Source organism: Schistocerca gregaria, chromosome 1 (assembly GCF_023897955.1).
Source record: "Schistocerca gregaria isolate iqSchGreg1 chromosome 1, iqSchGreg1.2, whole genome shotgun sequence".
Lineage (NCBI taxonomy): Eukaryota > Metazoa > Arthropoda > Insecta > Orthoptera > Acrididae > Schistocerca > Schistocerca gregaria.
Window position 1 is genome coordinate 73446452 of NC_064920.1, and position 23520 is coordinate 73469971.

The 23520-nt window shown below is 37.9% G+C and overlaps 1 protein-coding gene across 2 annotated transcripts in view; it reads left to right on the forward strand.

Moving 5' to 3' along the window:
- The window catches only part of LOC126333765 (anaphase-promoting complex subunit 1), a 353884-nt gene extending 330689 nt beyond the window's left edge, over positions 1 to 23195 (forward strand). For both annotated transcript variants that reach the window (XM_049996770.1, XM_049996779.1), the window contains exons 33-34: positions 12094 to 12225; positions 22779 to 23195. In XM_049996770.1, the coding sequence (XP_049852727.1) occupies positions 12094 to 12225; positions 22779 to 22891 (245 nt within the window). In that variant the 3' untranslated portion in view covers positions 22892 to 23195. The remainder of the gene's footprint in view (positions 1 to 12093; positions 12226 to 22778) is intronic.
- The last annotated feature ends 325 nt before the right edge of the window (positions 23196 to 23520 follow it).

A 23520-nucleotide genomic window follows, 5' to 3' on the forward strand; every position in this document is an offset into this window, starting at 1 on the left:
CATGTTTTTAGGTGTAGCTGGAACGTATTTAGAAAAAATGTCTTTTACGAATCCCCACAAGGAAAAAATCCAGAGGCATCAAGTCTGGCAAATGAGCCAGCCAAGACGCATCTCCTCCGCATCCAATCCAATGATTTGGGAGCTGTCTCTGCAACTCACTTCTAGCCATCAGTGTAAAATGTGCAGGTCACCCATTGTGTTGATACCACATTCTGTTCCTTGTTCCTAAAGGTATTTCTTCCAATAACAGACCTAATGTTTTGTGCAGGAATGTGGTATTCTTCCTACCATTGAGATTTCCTTCAATGAGACAGGGGCCTATAATTCTGTCCTAGAGAACCCCACACCATACATTCACTGACCACAGTTTTTGGTATGCGACTTGCCACTGCCAGTATGGATTTTCAGTTGCCCACTAATGCATGTTATGCAAATTAACATTTCCCTGGTTTGGGAATGTAGCCTCATCACTAAATAAACTCAAAATAATAAATGTGTCATCCCTCTGACTCTAAAGTTGAGCCCATTGGCAGAACTCAATGCGATGCATACAATCTGTACTAGTTAATTCTTGGTGGAAACTGATATGGTAAGGATGATATTTATGGTGATGCGGAACAGAATTGTGAGAGCGTTGTAACATTACATGAGTATGTCGTATATAGTCGGATCTACTTTGCGTCACATGAGTTTACGGGAGTCAAAACCAGTAGTGACCCATGCAGTCATATCAACTTCAGATTTTAAATAAAACAGAAAGAAACTTCCACATGGGAAAAATATATTAAAAACAAAGATTCCAAGACTTACCAAGCGGGAAAGCGCCGGCAGACAGGCACATGAACAAAACACACAAACACACACACAGAATTCAACACTTCAGATTTTGTTATACATGTCATTCATTTCTAAATTTTATTGATTATTTACAGAGTAAAGAATTTAATTTATACAACATTTAATAGATAATGAGTTTTAATGAGATAGATATAAATCTGTTTTGACATAGCAAATCACCTCGTTGCATTATGAATGATATGTTTCCTCTTTGGGGGGGGGGGGGGGGGGGGGGGAACCGACACACTTGCTAGAGTGCGCGATCAAGTAGTTGTCAAGTGTGGATCTATTGTAACTTTCATGAATGGGCATAGAATTGTTAATTTACAACCCGCAGTGGAGTTTAAGATATGCGGCTGGATATCGGGCATTATCATGGTGTGTATGATTCAGTAACATTAACCGCAATTTACGGACTTTAGCTTGATCATAACTATCAAAGACTTATATGAGCAGCGTAGTAATCATCTTCATGCGTAAAGCAAGTGAGAAGCGATTTACTGTCAGGATATGACAAATACTGTTCAAACAAATTTCGGGCTTGCAGCTGGTCGTCGTTCAATACAGTTGATTGAACGACGACCGGCTGCAAGCCTGAAATTTGCTTGAACAGTTAATTCGCCACGAAAATTTTAAAATTCACATGACAAATATTAATCATTGCATTGTCAGCTTGTTGATATGATGCTTAGCTACTCATAAATGGACGGTGATAGAATTATTGAAACGATCTTTTGAGTATTAATGACCACTACACACACATCAGAAACTAATTACTCTAACTGTGAGTGACTTCTGGATTGGATGGGGTATTTTTTTAAATTTTTTATTTCAGCTAATTTGTTTTAGTAAACTTCTTTTGAGGTTGAGACTTCGTCAATGGTGTCGCGCTCATTCAGTTTAGTAGAACGATAGATAGTACTAGTTATGCCACTATTTATAGTTTTAAAAGAAAGGAGAACACATACCTGTTTTTCTTTTGAGAAATGTTCATACTTCAATCATCAGTCTTCTCAAACCAGAGGCACGAGTGATGCTCCCTCACAGCACTATGATATTGTGAACCACCACACACATTTGCCCCTTCTCACTACATTGCTGCATTGAAAACTCTGTGATATGAAGATTGCAGCACTGCACTGATACCAATGGTCATAACTTCGAACACCTTCTGTAAATGGATGTTCATGCCACCTTTATGACCATCATTGACTTTCAAAGACCTTACTGTTACACATCATTGTATCTGTCTTGATAGCAGCTATCGTAAAATAAGTACCAAACTATAGCAACCCTTTCTTCCTATAATAATAAAAAAAAAAAAAAAAAAAAAAAAAAAAAAAAAAACGATGTCCCATGCAACATTTGTCCCACAAACTTTTCAGCTACTATTGTACTTTCTGGGTTATTTTAGGTGCCAATAGTTAGTGACTCACCCTGTACCCTGTACATAAAAGTACTACTGTGGTGAGTATTGTCTTTGTCTACCTTGGCTTGAACAATGTGTTGACTTTTCTGTTCACAGTATTTCACTCAGATTCTTATTTTCTTATTTACTATAAAACCTACTCCTGCAGTACTCCCATTTGATTTTGTGGTGGTAACGCTGTACTCTATTTAACCAGAAGTCTCGGATGTACTGTCAATGCACTTCACTAATTCTCATTCTATCTGATTTCAACACATCTATTTATCTTTTCAAATTACCTTGCTGCCTTCTATGTTAAGGTATCGAATGATCCACAGTCCAAGCTGTAGAATGCCAGATTTGTTTTTTTCTACAATATGAATGTGAGTAGATTGCTACTCACCATATAGAAGAGGCATTGAGCAGCGGACAGGCACATTTCAAAGTTTATTTAACACTTTGGCTGCTTCAGGTGTGCTTTATACATACCAGGCTGAACACTGTGTCATTATCATGTGCTAAGTAGCCTGCTTTTGGTTTTCTGCCTGTCTCATCCTGTGCTGAATACCTTTGGAGTGCTTTATGCAGTACCTCCTTCTGTCACTCTAAGATCTGTCACTATTGAGGCAATAATTACTGTAGGTGTGAAAATTAATGTCTCACTGTGAAACTTTTCTGCAAATTTAAGGTTATTATAATCTGCAGAGATGTAAAGATGGTTTTGTCTTCAATAGTTTGTGTCCAATTGTGGGAACCTATTCCAAAAGTTACTAACCGCTATAGCTGCATGTTGCCGGATATCGGTGCACACATCAGCGAACAGTCGTGAAATGATGATGATGCAAGATGGGAAGACCATCTGTATTTGGGACTCAAACCCATGCTAGGGTCGAGCAGCAGGGTAGATGAACAGCAGATCCGAGACGACAAGAGCGAGACAATCTTAGGGTACAACAAAGTGTAACAGACCCTCACCACAATGCTGTCAACAGATAAAATACAACCAAAGTCCAAACTATGACCAGAGAGAAAAAACCAAAATCAAAGCGAAGTCATCAGTGAGTAGTCAGTAATACGGTGGAGATAGAAAGCAAATGCTATCAGATGAAGTACATGACTGCACCTTGACCGAGACACTGATGTGAACAATGCACGCCCCCGTCATCACAATCCTTAGAACACTATCTTAGTGGAGCATGGAATCAGATGGATGGAATGGCCTTCATGTTCTCTTGATCTCTGCTGCATTGAGAATGCATGGGCCATTCTGAAATGAGTGATATGCAATCGCCCTGTCCATTAGAAATGGTACAGGGTGTCAAAGAGGCTCTTGTAGAGGAACTGCACAATATCATCACTGTTTTCCCAGCATAGCACTTGCTCTTCTCATAACACACCATATTAATTACTTGGAAGAAAATACAGTATTTTTACCCATTTTATTCTGTAGCTTCAGTTTTTATATGAATTTGCAACCACGTCTAACTATTTCAGAGCATCATGTTTTCCTAGTTTCATTCACCTTTATTTGTAATATTGATATGAAAAATAAGTGCAACAAATGATTTATAATTGCCATGGCACACAATTTCAATCGATTTATAATTACCATTACACATAATTTCAAGCATTTGTCCTATTCGCCCAATTGATTTATCTTAAGAAAGTAAATAACAGAAGTTATCGTTTTTAAATTTGAACATTTTTGGTGAGGGTGTACCGTGAATGTTATTAAATGAAACAACAAGTTTATTGTTACCAGTCACAATTTATTTATTTCTGTATTGTGTTTCAGAGGTTTAAATCCCCATTGTTATGTGGCTTAATGCTACGTGTATGTGTTGTGTTACAACGTTAGGCTAACCTGTGGCATTGTGTAGTAGAAGAAGTCAAAAACAAAACATTATTCCAGTACATGGCTCACAGTTATGTGGAGGTTCTCACAGAGCGAAGTGGAACTAACCTACTTGTTCTCATACGACTTGTGATGTTAATTATTTTGTTCCTTTCCTGATATATTTTATTTGATAGTAAATCCACAATAGTTACACGAAATAGCTAATTCCTTATTCATGCAGTAATTCAGTAAAATTTACTATTCACTGGATAGTTTCAAGCTTCTGATCATAATAATACATGTGGTTCCTAATAGAAACATTTTATTTTGTGGAATACTTACAAACCAGTTGAGGGTGAAATTTTTATGAGCAAATAGTAGTTTATTTTTAAGTTTTACAGTTAATTTGAAAGCCCTCATTCTCCACTTTTCAGCAAATGTTTGGATTTTTCCAAAAACTTCACATTTCAAAACTTATTCATATTCAAGATTTTGGTGGGTGCTTTAAAGTTTTCCAATTGTAAATTGTGGTTATTACCAAAACTCAGTACCCTAGTTTCATAATCCTGAATTTTCTTATTTCAAAACTGTCTTCATTCATTAAAATAACACGTTTGTTAATTATTCAAGTTACAAAAGTTCACTTTCTCCAAACTTTTTGGCGGGCATTGGGAATCCTCATGTTTCTTAAAATCAGCCTCGTAAAGTATAGAAGTACCTATTATTTTTGCCCTTTTCTGTTTATCCAGGTTGTAGTTGAAAGAAATTACATCATTGTCTATCATGTACTTTAATTTTCATGTTTTTATGTCATTATTTAATATGTAATAAGTGTGGTTTTTATCATTTTGTGATTTCTGTTTTTACATGTGTCTGTGAATAGGCATGGCTTACTGCCAGACTCTGCATGGCTACCAAAACATAAACGTCATGTTACAGGTCCATTGGAAGCTATCATTCAAGTACATAATGATCATGTAATTTGCAGTTTATGTTCAACAGTCATTACGTTAATATCTTGTAGGCAGCCTTTATTTAGCAATCAAAATGTACAGTCTGTGGTGAATTTTGTAAATTAATGTGTAGGTCTGCCACCAGAGAACTTTGTTATTTGGTGCTTATTAGTGTAATCTAACCTTATTTGAATATTTAGATTTCTGTTTGTTACAAAGATGATCATCAAAGAGACAACATTCTGTGGAAATAAATATGAAAGATCAAAAACCAGTTACTGCATTGTGTTGTACAAATTTTGTCAAATGTCTTGACAGTTGGGAGATAATCAACAGTGAGAGACAACTGCGGCTTAGTAAAGCTACAAGGTGTTCCTCGATTGATTGAAAGAATGAACAAAAATACAAATATAAAAGTTCACCCTGGACCCATCGTCAAACCCCCTCCGACCTCCCCCCCCCCTCCCCCCCCCCCTCTCTCTCTCTCTCTCTCTCTCTCTCTCTCTCTCTCTCTCTCTCTCTCACACACACACACACACACACACACACACACACACACACACACACACACACACACACACACTGTCAATGTAACATGATAATAATAACTAAAATAATAGTGTGTGTATATACATGGTGTCCCAGAAATTATGCAACAGGCACTGATGCATTGTAGATAATGTCTTCAGGAACAAATCAAGGATAGGAAACCATGCCCAGAATCATCATCCAATGACACTACAGAGTGTTGGAGTTATAGGTGCCAGCATCTGCCCCAAGGCCACCCCTTTAACAGCAAACATGACTTTGTATGCTGACGGACATAGGTGGAACATCTTGCGATATTATTTGTTATTCAGGTATTGTGACTGATTGTCACAATTGCCAGTGGAGAAAATGGAGCTAGCTGCTACATGGAAAGGACTTGTCTCTTATGAATGTGATATTCTGTTGCATCGCTGGATGACAGTTTCGGATATGTGTTTCCATCTGCTGTTTATTTTTCTTATGGAACAGTGTTCTTCGGTATATTAGAGGGGGAAAAGAAACTGCAGGTAGAAACCATTGTCTGAAACCATCATCCGCAGAGACATGTGTGTCTGTCCTCGATTTGTTCTTGAAGGCACCCTCAACAACCACTCGAAGTTTGTCGCAACGTTTGTGTGACACCCTGTATATAAAAGCATCCATACTGGTTTGAGATTTGTTGTAAAATAGTGTTTTGGTTTTTTATATGCTCATTGCACTAGATTCTAGATGCCATCTTTGCTCCCTTCAGTGATAACAAAGTGTGGTTACGCATGTGATGAAAAACATGACAAAATAAAGAGCCTGTGACCGCTAAAAGTATTTTTACTTTCACATTTATATTTTTGTTCATTCTTTCAAGCAAAGACTATGAGCCACAAATTGAAATAGTATTTTGTTTTTGCCTACTTCTTCATCTTCTTCTTCTACTTCTAGACAGTGCCACAGGTTATCTTACAGTCATAGTAATAATCCACATGCGTGGGTCAGTCAGAAATTAATACTTCCTTTTTTTCTCCTTAAATAAAGTTTGTTAAGTGAAAAATTTGAATTTGCCACTATTCCATGGGTTCTTCTCTAATCCACTGCAGTAGTAACTTTCTGTGTCAACAGATGCCAGTACTACAGTTGCATGCAGACTAACTGACAGGCTTTTGTGATAGAAATATTGAGTGCAGAATGTGAAACAGCCATTTGTATTTATGAAAGACTGAAAAATGTGTACGGTGATGCAACAGTGGATATTAGCACTTACATGATGGGTTCATCACTGCAACGAAGCTGAAGGGCAAACTTGGTTTGCTGATGAAATGCAGAGCAATAAGCCAATGACTGCAAGGACTACACACAACATTCAGTGAGTCAGTGATATTATTTGTGGTGACTGCCGGGTGACTGCAGGTGATTTTTATTGCATTACCTCCCTCAATGAAGGCAGTGCGATGATGACTATTTGACAACTGGAATAATCAAAAGTTTAAGCAGCTTGGGTACCAAGAATGTTTAATAACTGGAATAAAGAGGCAAGGAAACAACTGCCTCCCCACTCTTGCACCGCAGCACTTCTGTTTGGAGGGAAAGGAATTTCTGAAAAAAATTGTGATCAGAGATCAAATGGGTTCATATTTTTTAAGCAGAATCAAAGAGGCAGTCAGTGGAATGGCATCACAGAAACTCAATGAAGAGGAAAAAGTTCAAAAGCACATGATTTGTGGGACTAGTTATGGCTATAGTGTTCTGGGATGCACAGGGTGTGATTATAGTTGATGGTTTGGACCAGAAATGCACAATAAATTCTGTACAGTAAGTCATAACTCTCAAACAGTGTAAAGCATATCTTTGACAAATTCACCCAATAAAGGCTGTGACAGATGTTCGTCTTTTGCATGACACTGCAAGACCACACACCAGTTGTCACTCCACTGAAGAGACTGTGGACATGTGGAAATTGGATGGGAAGTCTTGCCTCATCCCCAATGCAGCCCTGATTTGGCATCATCAGGCTTCTGTCTGTTCAGGCCACTAAATGAACATTAATATCGTATTAACTTTGAAAGTGAGGAGTCCATGCGTCAGTGGTTTTGGAAGCAGGACTGTGCATTTTATTACACTGGAATAAATGCCCTTCCTGAAAGATGGACCAAAACTGTGATAATGCTTGTTTGTCTCAGTTGATTGAAAACTCTTATTGTAGTTCCAAGGTGGATTGAATGACTCTGTTCTGAATCCTTCCAGCTGTGAGGAAAGAGCATAATCCACTTACGTCTTCCAATGGGAAGTGTGCTATTCCAGATTTTTAATGAAATTAAAATTGTTTGTGGGGATGGTGTGATGAATCTCACTATTGTGTACAACTGGTGTCATGAGTTTGAAGCTGGTGGAACGAATGTTCCAGATGAACAAAGGAGTGGGTGGCCGGCAATTTTGACTGATAAGGGGCTGAACAGGATGGAAAAAATGATTTGACTTTGGATGAGATGAGTGCAATGTTTTCAAAAATCTCCAGATCTCTTCTGCATGAAATAATCACTGAAACACTTGGTTTTCGAAAATTGTGTGCAAGAGTGGTCACAAAAACAGCTCACAGATCAAATGAAAGTCAAAAGAATTGCAACTTCATGAGAATTTCTTGAATGTTTTGAACTGGAAAGTGAACAATTCCTTGACACTGTTGTGTCTGACGATGAAACATGGGTGGCTAACTACACCCCTTAGATGAAATGGTAACACTGGGGAACAGTTTGTTACAGTGTTTCTGTTGAGTTTGATTTTTGAGCTATTTATGGGTGTAATAGGCATGCTGATTTGAAAACTGTAGTTTGTTTTCTTCTACCATGTTGAGTTTTTTCCCTACATGTTACATGAATGTAACCACTCTCCTTGGGATTGAGCATGGAGCACAGCAGGCACAATTGCTCTCCAATTGGCTGACACAAACCTCCTCCAACCAATGAGGGGAGGAGTGAATGACACCGTAGCAGAACGGTGACAGGTTCATATTGTGTAGACAAATTCAGTTATGCTTGAGTTACTGTAGAGAGATATTGAATGTTGCTGTGATACAGTGAAGCACATTCCAACATGGAGACAAGAGTTCTTGTTCGTATACAGGGTAATCAGTGTTTAGTTTTTATTTACATATGAACTGAAACCTTTCGTGCAGATCATGTGCTGTGGCAGAGGTGTCTGATGGAAATAAAGACTTTCGTATTCAAATCTGACATAGTACAGTTGCAACAGCTACATTCACTACTCACATATATAAATTTGCATCATAAAGATAGCAGCAGTGATAAAGGCATGAATCAGAACTGTAGCACCTGAGCTGTCTTTTAAATTTACATTTTACAGAGTGTACAGCTGACTTCTAATAAGCTTCTAATGTCAGTTGGGGAAGTAAACTCATTTGATCACTTTTCTCTTTTTCACATCAAGCCTAAAATAATAATTTGACAGGGTGGAGGATATGAAGTGCAGTGAGCTTATCAAGTGTGCCTCTTAAGAAAAGCATTAAACAATAACACTAATGGTGACAAAGTTTGTCATTAAGCAGATGTCTGCACTTGTGCTTATGTTTTACCACTTAGCTGGTGTGGTATTGTATATTTTTGCGTGCTAGCTTTATTTCAGACATAAAAGGAAAGTTACTTTATCTTCTAACTAATTTTATAAAATTTACTAAAACAATTTAAATTGTAGCTGCTGTAAATTTTTGTGTCGGGACTGATTCCTTTTCGCCGAAGTGCTCCTCATTGCATCGCATGTACAGTAATTCTTTTATAAATAGGCCCACCAAATTATCATCTTCCAACCTAACCTAGACTTATTGTTTGAGTGTGTGATTTAATATGTTAATTTTGGAAGTATCTCACATTACAATGCAATATTTCTAACACACATTTCAACCTAACGTAGGCCTATTGTTTGTAGTTTATGATCAAATATTTTTATTTTAAAAGTATTTCACATTATGGTGCACGATTTCTTACAGCAGGTATGATTTCCTTCAGCTGCTATGGGTGGCCTTTGGAAATATGCTGCTTTGGAGTTGTACAACTATTGTACTCGTATTCGCAAACTTCACATTTTAGACCTTTCATTTTTATTCCAAATTGCAAAACACTGCTAGTACAATCAATCAAATGAGGTAAAACACTGCACTAATGAGTGAGGGCCAAGGAATTTGCTTGGTGTGTAGATACTCTGGACTGTACCAACTCCACTTTTGGTGGGGGAGCGAGCACTCAGTTGCTGTAGATGGAAAGGGGGGGGGGGGGGGGGATGAATGGGCAAGATTTATTTAAGGTTGAAATCTGTCAATAACATTTCTTCCCTAGCTGGACTAAGCTACTTTCGTGTCAACTCGATTTGTATTCACTGATCGACAGATCAACATACCATGTGAATGCTCTCCTACATCATTTTGATGGGACCATTTTATCTTGTTTGGGTGTGAACAAGCTCTCCCCTCAGCACAATAAACAAGGAGTAGTTTACAATCAATATACTAGAGGTCGCTGCACCCACATCATCGAGTACCGGTATGCTGCACTGCCTTTGGCTACAGAACGAAAACACGCAACTCTGCATGTTAGATTCTGATGCCTTTTGCCATACTTCTCAGTTTTCAGTTTAATTCATTGTGTTCACCAATTTATGCTTTTTTCTGGACGAGCACAAAGGAAAAATCTCTCAAAAACGTGTGTTTTGACCTATAATTTGTGGTAATAGCATGTCAAAAATGGTTTGAGTACTTTTTACCAAGATACTAATTTCAATTTTTGACAAGTTTTTACTTGCTGTTACACATCTGAGAGTTTTTAAAGAACTAATGACATTCAGCACCACAAATTCTTTTATAAACATTTCATTTCCTTCGTTTATACAGATTTTATACACTGTATTGGAGAAGATTACAATTTTTAATCATATATACTAATTAAATATATATTTTTGCTCATGTTTTGGGATTTCACATATTCCTTGATTCTGCATTTTCTTCAGTTTTGCATTTTTTAACTGTGGCCTGCAAGAAATTGTAAAATAAGGGTTTCACTATATAGGGTGATTCTTGTTAACATTAAAAAAACTCTGAAGCAATATAAGTGACACTGAGACAAGTAATTTAATGTAACACACATGGGATCATAAATGTTGGGAAATACCCCAAAAGTGGGTGACAAATGTTGAATGAGTAATGTTAGCAAATGGCGTATCTTGCTGCACGTGCAGTGGAGCAGTTGGGCTTGTTGAACCTACACTAAATGGTGGAGCCTAGTGCTACACATTGCTCCGTTAGGCTACCCTGTTTTCATTCTTGCATTATTCAGTGTGATACGGTAGTGTTCACAGTAGTGGTAATGTGGGACTATGATTAATCAATTTACATTTATGAAAACAGAATAGCTTAGTGGAGCAATGTGCACAACTGTCCACTGCCAGTGAGAGTAGGGCAGACATGCCTCTTCACTGCACATGCAGCTAAGTATGTCATCTGGTGATGTCACATTTTCAACACATTTCATCCACTTTTGGGCTATTTCCCAACATTTGCAGCCCCATGTGTCATATATTCAATTACTAGTCTCAGCATCAGTTACATTGCTTTTTAAACACTGATGACCCACTCTGTGTGTGTGTGTGTGTGTGTGTGTGTGTGTGTGTGAGAGAGAGAGAGAGAGAGAGAGAGAGAGAGAGAGAGAGAGAGAGAGAGAGAGTAAGGGAAAGGTTCTTGCCCAAAATCTCCAAAGTTCGTGACCAATTTACTTGAGATTAAGCATTTGGACTGAGACAGGCTATACATTTTTAAATACATAATATATAAATGGATAAAGTTTTGCCAAAAATTTTGAGAAGTTCTTGTATACAAAACAATGTGCTGATTTGTTTTCTTCCTCACCATTACTTTTACCAAAAACAGGAAAGTTATATTTATGGCTTATCAGCTTATAATTAGAATACTACTACAGAACCTGAACCATCTGACACTTTGTAATCTTACCCATTTGAAGATTAAAACTATGTGAAATACTGTCATTGTCTCTACTATCCTTACAGATACAGCAGTTGAAGAGCTCTCTCTCATACCATTTGTATTTATCATCATCATAATTGATCAACCCATTCATTTTAAGTCACTTCAGTTCCCAGTCACGGTTTTGTTTGTAATAATGATAAATAAGGCTCAAGGTAAGAGAAGAGGTATAAGGGGGTAGAGAGTGGAGGTGGTGGGGGAATTGGACAGAGAGAGGGGAAGGAGGACATGAGCAGAGAGGAAGGAGGGGAAGGAGGAGTTTATGATGTATACCTAATTCCTGTACACATTCAGCAATTGCAAAGCATTGCTGAGCTCACTAGTGTATTACCTTTTTGATTTTTAAACGAGTGAAGACTCTTACTTTCTGAATGTGCCTTGTATATGAATTAGCTGTTACACAAATAAAAATTTTGCTAATGAATTAGCAATCACTATTCACTTTGTTATGAGTACCACTTTGTTTATAATTAATTACTGTGCACCTTTCCAACAGATCTTTCACTGCCTCTAAAAGCTTATCTGAAAGGCGAGCTGTGCTGCAGAACTGAAACAGCCCTACGATTGACTATGTATCTCACTTATCATGAAATACCTTATTATGGAAAGTTTGAGGCACTTGAAGCAGGTAATTTGCTACAGATTAATTTTCTTCTGTGTCATAGACGTTTTAATCTCTGCAAACTTTATACAACTGGAATGTGATATTTAATTTAGTTCTTAGTATCGTGTAAACATTTAGGTACTGCAATATTTCAGAGAACTGGCCACCATTTAGCTTTATTTTAAAGGAGAAACTTTTCATAATATTATACTGATACATTGTTTTTATTTCATTTATAACTGGAAGAGGTCCAGGTAGTAAAATATTTTGGTAACTACTCGTTATCCTTGTCCAGTCTGAGCCTTTGCTCATTCTCCAATGACCTTATCGTCAAAGAAGCATGAAAGTCTTGCATAATATATGACACTTTATTTCTAAGATAGTGGAGATATTTTTCTTGCCAAGTGGAACAGTCTCAACCTGTTGACAGGAATGTGCTTTGATGCCTCAACACTGGGTGCTGATTATGTTGTGGCTAATTTTATAGACTCCATGTTGGGCATTATTTGTGTAGTATTCTTTTAGTAGTTTTAAAAATTGTTCATTGTCAGAGGGCTGAAGATATACCAAAAGCAATCAGTTTTATAGGGTTAAAAAAATTACACAAAAGGAAAACAGCTAATCAGGAACCACATACATTAAAACAGGCAAAATGACTTCATTTCTATTTCTAATGAAATAAGGAAATCAACCTCCCCCCATGAACCATGGACCTTGCCGTTGGTGGGGCGCCTTGCGTGCCTCAACGATACAGATAGCCGTACTGTATGTGCAACCACAATGGAGGGGTATCTGTTGAGAGGCCAGACAAATGCGTAGTTCCTGAAGAGGGGCAGCAGCCTTTTCAGTAGTTGCAGGGGCAACAGTCTGGATGATTGACTGATCTGGCCTTGTAACACTAACCAAAACAGCCGTGCTGTGCTGGTACTGCGAACGGCTGAAAGCGAGGGGAAACCACAGCCGTAGTTTTTCCTGAGGGCATGCAGCTTTACTGTATGATTAAATGATGATGGTGTCCTCTTGGGTAAAATATTCCGGAGGTAAACTAGTCCCCCATTCGGATCTCCGGGCAGGGACTACTCAAGAGGACATCGTTATCAGGAGAAAGAAAACTGGCATTCTACGGATCGGAGCGTGGAATGTCAGATCCCTTAATCGGGCAGGTAGGTTAGAAAATTTAAGAAGGGAAATGGATAGGTTAAAGTCAGATTAGTAAAGTTCGGTGGCAGGAGGAACAAGACTTTTGGTCAGGTGACTACAGGGTTATAAATACAAAAGCAAATAGGGGTAATGCAGGTGTAGGTTTAAATAATGAATAAAAAAATAGGAGTGCGGGTAAGCTACTACAAACAGCATAGTGAACGCATTATTGTGGCCAAGATACACACAAAGCCCACGCCTACTACAGTAGTACAAGTTTATATGCCAACTAGATCTGCAGATGATGAAGAAATTGATTAAATGTATGATGAGATAAAAGAAATTATTTAGGTAGTGAAGGGAGACGAAAATTTAATAGTCATGGGTGACTGGAATTCGTCAGTAGGAAAAGGGAGAGAAGGAAACATAGTAGGTGAATATGGATTGGGGCTAAGAAATGAAAGAGGAAGTCGCCTTGTAGAATTTTGCGCAGAGCATAACTTAATCATAGCTAACACTTGGTTGAAGAATCATGAAAGAAGGTTGTATACAAGGAAGAACCCTGGAGATACTAAAGGGTATCAGATAGATTATATAATGGTAAGACAGAGATTTAGGAACCAGACATTTCCAGGGGCAGATATGGACTCTGACCACAATCTATTGGTTATGAACTGTAGATTAAAACTGAAGAAACTGCAAAAAGGTGGGAATTTAAGGAGATGGGACCTGGATAAACTGAAAGAACCAGAGGTTGTTCAGTGTTTCAGGGAAGAATTGACAGGAATAAGGGAAAGAAATACAGTAGAAGAAGAATGGGTAGCTTTGTGGGATGAAATACTGAAGGCAGCAGATGATCAAATAGGTACAAAGACAAGGGCTAGTAGAAACTCTTGGGTAACAGAAGAAATACTGCATATAATTGATGAAAGGAGAAAATATGAAAAAGCAGTAAATGAAGCAGGCAAAAAGGAATACAAACGTCTCAAAAATGAGATCAACAGGAAATGCAAAATGGCTAAGCAGGGATGGCTAGAGGACAAATGTAAGGATGTAGAGGCTTATCTCGCTAGGGGTAAGATAGATACTGCCTACAGGAAAATTAAAGAGACCTTTAGAGGGGAAAAAAAAAAAAAAAAAAAAAAAAAAAAAACCACTTGCATGAATATCAAGAGCTTTGATGGAAACCCAGTACTAAGCAAAGAAGGGAAAGCAGAAAGGTGGAAGGAGTATATAGAGGGTCTATACCAGTGCGATGTACCTGGGGACAATATTATGGAAATGGAAGAGGATGTAGATGAAGATGAAATGGGAGATAGGATATTGCGTGAAGAGTTTTACAGATCACTGAAAGACCTGAGTAGAAACAAGGCCCCCGGAGTAAGCAACATTCCATTAGAACTACTGACAGCCTTGGGAGAGCCAGTCCTGACAAAACTCTACCATCTGGTGAGCAAGATGTATGAGACAGGCGAAATACCCTCAGACTTCAAGAAGAATATAATTATTCCAATCCCAAAGAAAGCAGGTGTTGACAGATGTAAAAATTGCCGAGCTATCAGTTTAATAAGTCACAGCTGCAAAATACTAACGCGAATTCTTTACAGACGAAAGGAAAAGCTGATAGAAGCCGACCTTGGGGAAGATCAGTTTGGATTCTGTAGAAATGCTGGAACACGTGAGGCAATACTTACCCTACGACTTATCTTAGAAGAAAGATTAGGAAAGGCAAATCTACGTTTCTAGCATTTGTAGACTTAGAGAAAGCTTTTTACAATGTTGACTGGAATACTCTTTCAAATTCTGAAGGTGGCAGGGGTAAAATACAGGGAGCGAAAGGCTATTTACAATTTGTACAGAAACCAGATGGGAATTATAAGAGTTGAGGGACATGAAAGGGAGGCAGTGGTTGGGAAGGGAGTGAGGCAGGGTTGTAGCCTATCCCAAATGTTATTCAATCTGTATATTGAGCAAGCAATAAAGGAAACAAAAGAAAAGTTTGGAGTAGGTATTAAAATCCATGGAGAAGAAATAAAAACTTTGAGGTTTGCTGATGACATTGTAATTCTGTCAGAGAGAGCAAAGGTCCTGGAAGAGCAGCTGAACGGAATGGACAGTGTCTTGAAAGGAGAGTATAAGATGAACATCAACAAAAGCAAAACGAGGATAATCGAATGTAGTCAAATTAAGTTGTTTGATGCTGAGGGAATTAGATTAGGAAATGAGACACTTAAAGTAGTAAAGGAGTTTTGTTATTTGGGGAGCAAAATAACTGATGATGGTCGCAGTAGAGAGGATATAAAATGTAAGCTGGCAATGGCAAGGAAAGTGTTTCTGAAGAAGAAAAATTTCTTAACATCGAGTATAGATTTAAATGTCAGGAAGTCGTTTCTAAAAGTATTTGTATGAAGTGTAGCCGTGTATGGAAGTGAAACGTGGGCGATAAATAGTTTAGACAAGAAGAGAATAGAAGCTTTTGAAATGTGGTGCTACAGAAGAATGCTGAAGATTAGATTGGTAGATCACATAACTAATGAGGAGGTATTGAATAGAATTGGGGAGAAGAGGAGCTTGTGGCACAACTTGACTAGAAGAAGGGATCGGTTGGTAGGACATGTTCTGAGACATCAATCGATCACCAATTTAGTATTGGAGGGCAGCGTGGAGGGTAAAAATCATAGAGGGAGACCAAGAGATGAATACACTAAGCAGATTCAGAAGAATGTAGGCTGCAGTAGGTACTGGGAGATGAAGAAGCTTGCACAGGATAGAATAGCATGGAGAGCTGCATCAAACCAGTCTCGGGACTGAAGACCACAACAACAACAACAAGGAAATCAAACATTTGCCTGATGTTTCTCACAAGGAACTCTAGGTCCCAAGTTGAATTTTCAGTAATGCTCATTTGGAAGTGTTCTGTTAACAATTGTGACAGGAAAAACAGTAGCTGCTAAAGTCTCAACATGTAAATATGGAGGGCAACAGAAAATGAGTGTCTGGGAGGTAGAGGTGGCGGGGGTCAGGAAGAGGCTGGGGCAGGGAGGGGGAACGATAGCAGGATAGTGGTGGGTGACAATAGAGTGCTGCATGTGTGAGTATACAGGGAGGGGATGGAAAAGGAGAGAAGTAGAAAGACTGGATGTTTGATGGAGTAGAGGGCTGTCTAGTGCTGGAGTGGGAACAGGGAAGGGGATATGGGTGTGACGGGCAATGACTAACAATGGTTGAGGCAAAGGTGGTAATGGGAACATAGTATATAGTGCAGGGAGTGTTCCCGCGTGCACAGTTCAGCAAAGCTGGTGTTGATTGGAATTATTCTAATCTTATCCTCACCATCCCTGTTTAAATGATACATAGGGGATTGTAGTATATTCCTAAAATCACTAGTTAAAGCTGGTTCTTGCAACTTTGGTAATAGACTTTCTTTGGATAGTTTACATTTATTTTAAAGAATCTTCCAGTTCAGTTCCTCAATATATCTGTGGCACACTCACATGGATCAGACAAAGCTGTGACTATTCGTTCTGCTCTTCTCTACATACGTTCAATAACTACTGTTAGTCCTGTTTGGTATGGGTCCCCACACACTTGAGCAGTATTCTGGAACTGGTCGCACGGGTCAGTTGTTAGCAATCTCCTTTGTAGAGTGATTGCACTTCCCCAGTATTCTACCAATAAACTGAAGACTATCACCTGCTTTAGCCTACACTGAGCCTGTGTGATGATTCCATTTCATATCCCTACAAAATGTTACACCCATATATTTGTAGGATTTGGCCAATTCCAACAGTGATTCATTGATATTATAGTTGTTTCGTGAAATGCACAGTTTTACATTTCTGAACATTTAAAGCAAGTTGTCAATCTTTGTTCATCTTTGAAACCTTGTATGATCTGACTGTATATTTATTCAGCTTTTTTCACACTGTACTTCATTACTCACAAAAGCCTGATTTTACTATTAACATTGTCTGCAAGCTCATTAATATACAACGTGAACAGCAAGGGTCCCAACACCCTTCTATTGGGCAGACCCACAGTTACTTCTACATGTAATGATGACTTTCCATCCAAGATAACATGCTATGTCCTCTGTACCAAAAATTCCTGAATCCAGTCACAAATTTCACTTGATACTTCATACGATTGTACTTTGACAATAAGCGTAGGTGTGGTGCTGAGTCAAATGCTGTTCGGAAATCAAGAAATACAGCATCTACGTGACTGCCTTGATCCAAAGCTTTCAGTATGTCCTGTGAGAAAAGTACAATTTGAGTGTCATGTGAGCCTTTTTTTTTTTTTTTTTTTTTTTTTGGAATCCATGTTGGTTGGCATTGAGGAGTTCATTCTGTTCAAGATACCTCTTATGTTTGAGCTCAGAATATGTTGTAAGATTCTGCAACAAATTGATGTCAAGGATAGCACTTTAAAAAAAAAAGTGGGGATGGCTTTTTGTTCAAGGGATCTATGATAGATTATGGCTGGAAGAGGGGCTAATTTAGCTGCAAATTCATCGTAGAATCTGACAAGAATTCCAGTTTTAACGATTTCAGCGTTTTGTCAGCAGCACTGACACCAGTACTTATTTCATTCATCTCTTCAGTGGTACGAGGATTAAATTGAGACAATTCTCCTGAGCTTTCCTTTGCAAAGGATCATTTAAAAATGGAATTAAGCATTTCGGTTTTTGCTTTGCTTCCCTCAGTTTCATTTCTTGCCTTATTTGCTAAGAACTGGATACTAACTTTGTACCACTAACAGACTGTGCATATGACCAGGATTTCTTTGGGTTTTGTGAAATATCATTTGGCAACATCCTATTATTGCAGTCATTGAAGGCATCACGCACTGTTCTGTTGCCAGCCAAATGTGTTTCTTTCAGCATCTCTCTATCTAACTTTTGTTTTACACCTATTGTTCAGGAATCTGTTTCTTTAGAAGTTTCTTAACGGTGGCTGTATAACGTGGAGGTTCCCTCCCATTATGAGTTGTTCTACTGGGTACGTATCTACTCAGTACATGGTTAACTACTCTTTTAAACTTGAGCCGTAGCTCCTCTACCTGCTCCTGCCCTGTGCTAGAAGTTTCAAGTTCCTCATTTAGATATGACACTACTGATTTTGTGTCTAGTTTACCGAACATATATCTATCTTTCTGCTTGTTTCAGTTGTCTTTTGTACTTTGGTAATCATTGTTTCCACAAACATATCATGGTTACTGATACCAGTTTCAGTGTGAACATCCTCAAAGAAGTCAGGTCTATTTGTTGCCATTAGATCTAGTATATTTCCATCATGAGTGGGTTTCCTAGTTATCTGTTCTAGGTAGTTTTCAGAGAAGGCATTTAGTAATGTTTGACAGCATGTTTTATCATGTCCACCACTAACAAAACTGTAATCTTCCCAATTAATTGTTGGATGATTAAAGTCTCCAACGATGATTACAGTATGATTGAGGAACTTATGTACAAGTGAACTGAGGATTTCTCTAAAGTTTTCAGACACAAAAGGCAGGAGATGGAAGGTTCCCGTTATCATTTTATGCCCACCCTTGATACTGATTCCTGTCCGAACAATCTCATAGGCAGCTTCAATTTCTATCTCAGTGGATTTGAGTTTCTTGTCTACTGTGACAAATCCACCCCTTTCATTTCCCATTTTCCTCTCCTTTCAATATGCATGTACATTTTTTTTCAAAGCTCCCACTGCTGTCAATTTCAGCTTTCTGTACCTAATATTATGTAACTTCATTGCTTTTCATGAGCAATTCATACTCTGGCACTTTGTTGCGAATGCTTCGGCAGTTTAGCATTACGATTTTAATGCCCTCTCCTATGGGAGGCATTTATTTTGATCTTACGCTGACACTTCTGGGTTTTGTACACCTGTCATTGTCTGGACTAGATGGAGAGTTGCATAGTCCAAAAAACCTCTGTGTGCACCCCACACACAATCAGCTGCCTGAGTAACACTCTCTGATGTGTAGTACACACCTCACCCATTTAGGGGTACCCTACAGTTTTAAACCCTGTGGTGCAAGTTCAGGAAGTCACAGCCTAGCGTGTCACAGAAGCTTTGAAGGCACTGGTTCAGTCCTTCCACTTGACGCAGAACTAAAGGGCCGTGATCAGTTCTGGGGGCAACACTGCATATTGTGAGCCATGGTCAGTTCTGTGGGCAATACTGCAAATTGTGAGCTTTGCTGAAACTCCATGCACAAGGCTGGTCTTCTCAAACTTCTCTGCCAGTAGCTGGAATGACCCAAGTATGACTTCGAAGCCCAGACGACAGGCATCATTTGTTCCCATGTGCGCCACAATCTGCAGTTGGTTGCACCCTGTCCCCTCAATGGCTGTTTCAATACCCTCATCAACATGTTGAATTAGACCCCATGGATACACACTGAGTGCTTGTATGTGAAGGAGTTTCATGAAGTAGTCAGCAGGAGGAGTGATATCTACAATTATAACCCCCCCCCCCCCCCCCCACACACACACAGTAAGAAAAACATAGACATGCCAAGCTGTGTGGTCTCCATGGCACAGGACAGTTTCCCAGCAGTGGGTATGTATACGTGTCCTGCTAGCCCCCTCCCAAAGTGCTGCGAACGCATATAAGCATTCCACTTGTGTTTTCCTCCTGTGTTTTGGATGTCTGTATGTGTCCTGAGCCTCTGCCCCTCTCACTGCTGTGAACGAGTTGTTTCCATATCTTGGTGAATAAAAAAGTTTCAAGTATTTATCATACAACATATATGACTCATTGCATGCTATAATTTGCAAAAACCTTGTTTCAGTATCTTGAATTCTTTATGAAATATGGTGATTGTTATGACCACATGATTAGTAATGCACAAGGACATGAGTGAGCACATCCTGAGTAACTGTCCTTCAGATATAAAACCCAATAACTTGAACAAAATGATATATCAGTCTGCTCTCAATTTTAAATAAAATATTGATATCTTATCTATATTTTATTCACTGCCATGTAAGAGCTAAAATCAGCCATATGCAAAGTTTGTGAAATGTATTTTTACCTGTGCAAAATCTTAAAAAATTTGTGCTGTGTTTTATTTAATTTGATGCAGTGCAGTAACTATGGCATATAATGAAAAGAAATTCAGTCCTTTATGGAGTGGAGATATGACTGTGAGATGTGCAAAAACCAATTTTTTTCACCCAATAGTTTTCTTAAAACCAAATGATAAATATTTCATAGTAATTGGAAAATCTGCACGTAGAGAACAGGTCATGTTGCGCGCGACCGTCCATCGGACGTAATACCCAATAACTCGAGAATAAAATGAGATGTTGTTCTGCTCTCAATTTTAAATGAAATTTCTGTGTCTCATCTACGTTTTATTTGCTGTAATGTATAAGCAAAAATCAACCATAAGCAAAGTTTATGTAATTAATTTTGACCTCTGCAAAATCTTTGAAATTTTGTGCAATGTTTTACTTAATTTGATGCAGCACAGTAAGTATTATGGATAATCAAAAGCAATTCAATTTGTTATTGAGTGAGGATATCAGACTGTAAAATGTGCAAAAATGATTTTTTTCACTGAACAGTTTTCAAAAAATCACATGATAAATAATTCATATTGGCCAGAAAACAGGCTCTCAGCTGTAGAGCCAGAGCAGTATCTACAATATCTATCTCGGCACTGAATGCAGAAGCACCTTTGTAGCAGTGAAAGGCTTAAAGTGTTTAGTCATCTACAAACTAAAATGCAGTTTCTGAAAATGATGAAATTTCAAAGAAAGGTGTTGTGTTATCTACTAAAAAACCTTCTGTTCAGTTGAATTATTTGAATGTCAAACAGCAAATTGGATGCGCAAACAATATGCTACTGTATATGAAATTAATTACTGTTTAGTGAATATGAACTTGTAAAAAAATTGTACATTACATATTATTAAGTATTGTACTATATTTATGCAAATCTGTGCTTGTATTATTGTATCTAATTGCTTGTGTAATCTTAACCTTAATATACCGGCAGTCTGTCCAGACAAGATTAGTGAACCAGTTAGCTATGGTTATAAATGGTAATGTCTGGAACAGTGTGTCAGCTCATATCTAGTACTAGAAAGAGGCAATATTAATAACAATTTTTTTCAGAGCCTCATATATCTGATTAGTGATTTCCATTCTTTTGAAGTTTACAAATCACCTGCTTGGAAGTTGATTCCAGTGCCTATATTGCCTGTGGCCAAAAATGTGCAAGCTGCTAGCATGCACCAATTCACACGTCATTCCTGTTGGACTTTCTAAGATCTAGCTATTGTTAATCGAGACTATCAATTGTGCATTTGATTTTTCAGGCCTTTCTTTCCAGGAGACTAATAATCAGCTTTTGTAATGTGTGAATGAGTAATCTTGGCTGTTACATAATTGTATAACTATCCACTTTTGGTTTATAAGGTCTTTTAATGTTCTGTTTTCCTGGCTGCACTGCAAATAATGTCTAAATTTCTTTATAGCAACAAAAAAGAAAGTAAATAAGTCACTAAGGAAAGAAAATAGGGCTAGGTTTTGATGAAAGATTTGTTGTTCAAGCATCAATGAACTGTTGTTAGTGACTGATAATGGGTTGCTGAAGTTACGAAAGAAGTAGTAGAGGAAATAGTGAAATGTATGACAGCTGTTTTTAAGGACGGGAGATCCAAGGAAGAGTTTAAATGAGAAGGTACCATTCTAAACAGAATGGCAGAAACGGAGAAATATGTCAGGTGTTTATAAAAATATTTTCCTACTAGACAAAAGCAAATTGCTCCAAGCAACACTTGCATCTATTTTGAATAATAATAATAATAATAATAATAATAATAATATTTTTTCCTTTCTGAGACGTTATTATTATTATTATTATTATTATTATTATTATTATAAATCAATCCTCTCTGTGGCTTAAAACAGGAAGAATGATATCAGAGCCGGAAGCTTTGTTAGTGGCTGCACAAGATTGATCCTTAAGGATGAAGAACTTAAAAAAAACTAACAAAGAAAACAAATCAAGCTGATTGAAAAAAAAAATGCATTTATGCATAAAAATCAAAAGTGAACATCATTATAGAAAATTTTCTTAATTGCATGGAATGCCTTATAATTAAAATTTAACATATACTCATGGTAGAGAAGCAACAAGACTAATTAATGCTAGATGGTGGGGGTTATATGCCGTAGTTAGTGGATGAGGTCAGAGAGAGGAGGAGGAAGAGGGGGGGGGGGGGGGGGGGGGGGAGGTTGGAGAGTGCACAGTTACATGTAGAAATAGTGCGTGAATTGAAATTTGTACTTTTTGGTGATGCATGCTGGGCATACAGTTTTATAGCTGTTTTTGCAGGAGAGAAGTGTGCAGTAAAAGTTACAGCCGAGTAGTGTGCTTATTGTTCTTTTTGCTGTTATTAATTTGTCTTTATTTTATTACAGCAAATGTAGCTGATCCATTAAGCATGAATCTGAAACTTCAGCAGTACCGCATACCACCAAGAACTCTGCAAATGATTTCGTCAATCTTTGCAACAGAAAATATGCTACTTTAGGGAAGGTCTTGCCAGTTGTGATTTCTGGTAGTTTTGTTGGAAAAGTCACAGAGACCAGAGAAAGGTGGCGAAGAAATTTGTGTACCATAAGAAGCTGTGATACTTGACATAATTTTTAATTGGAGCGTTACACTGTGAATGTTGTTTGTTGTTGTGTATTAAGTGCTGCACAAGACTGTTTTCCACTGAATTCATGGTTTTACATGCAATTTAAAGTGGAATTTGTAACTATGAATCTTTTGTAACACTGATTTATTTCAGTATTGTATTTAAAAAGTTTAGAATAAATTATTTTTATCATTTATTTAATTGCATCATTATTTATTTTTGTCATTCAGTTACAGTCCAAAACATGCATCTAATAATGACTCTGAATGACGTAATTCACTTTTTCAACAAATATGGGTGGATTTTTTAATTCCATAGACTTTGAGATTGTAAAATATGTACGCCACCTGTTCATCAGGAAAGACTAAAATGACTGACTGACATCTCAGACTATGCAGCCTCAGTGTACAATACAGCACCGGTGAACTAAAACACTGCTGTCATAATGCATTGCAAATCATTGCAACTGTACTCTCAATGCAGAACCTCCATGATTGGACTCCAAACTTGTATTTGTACAA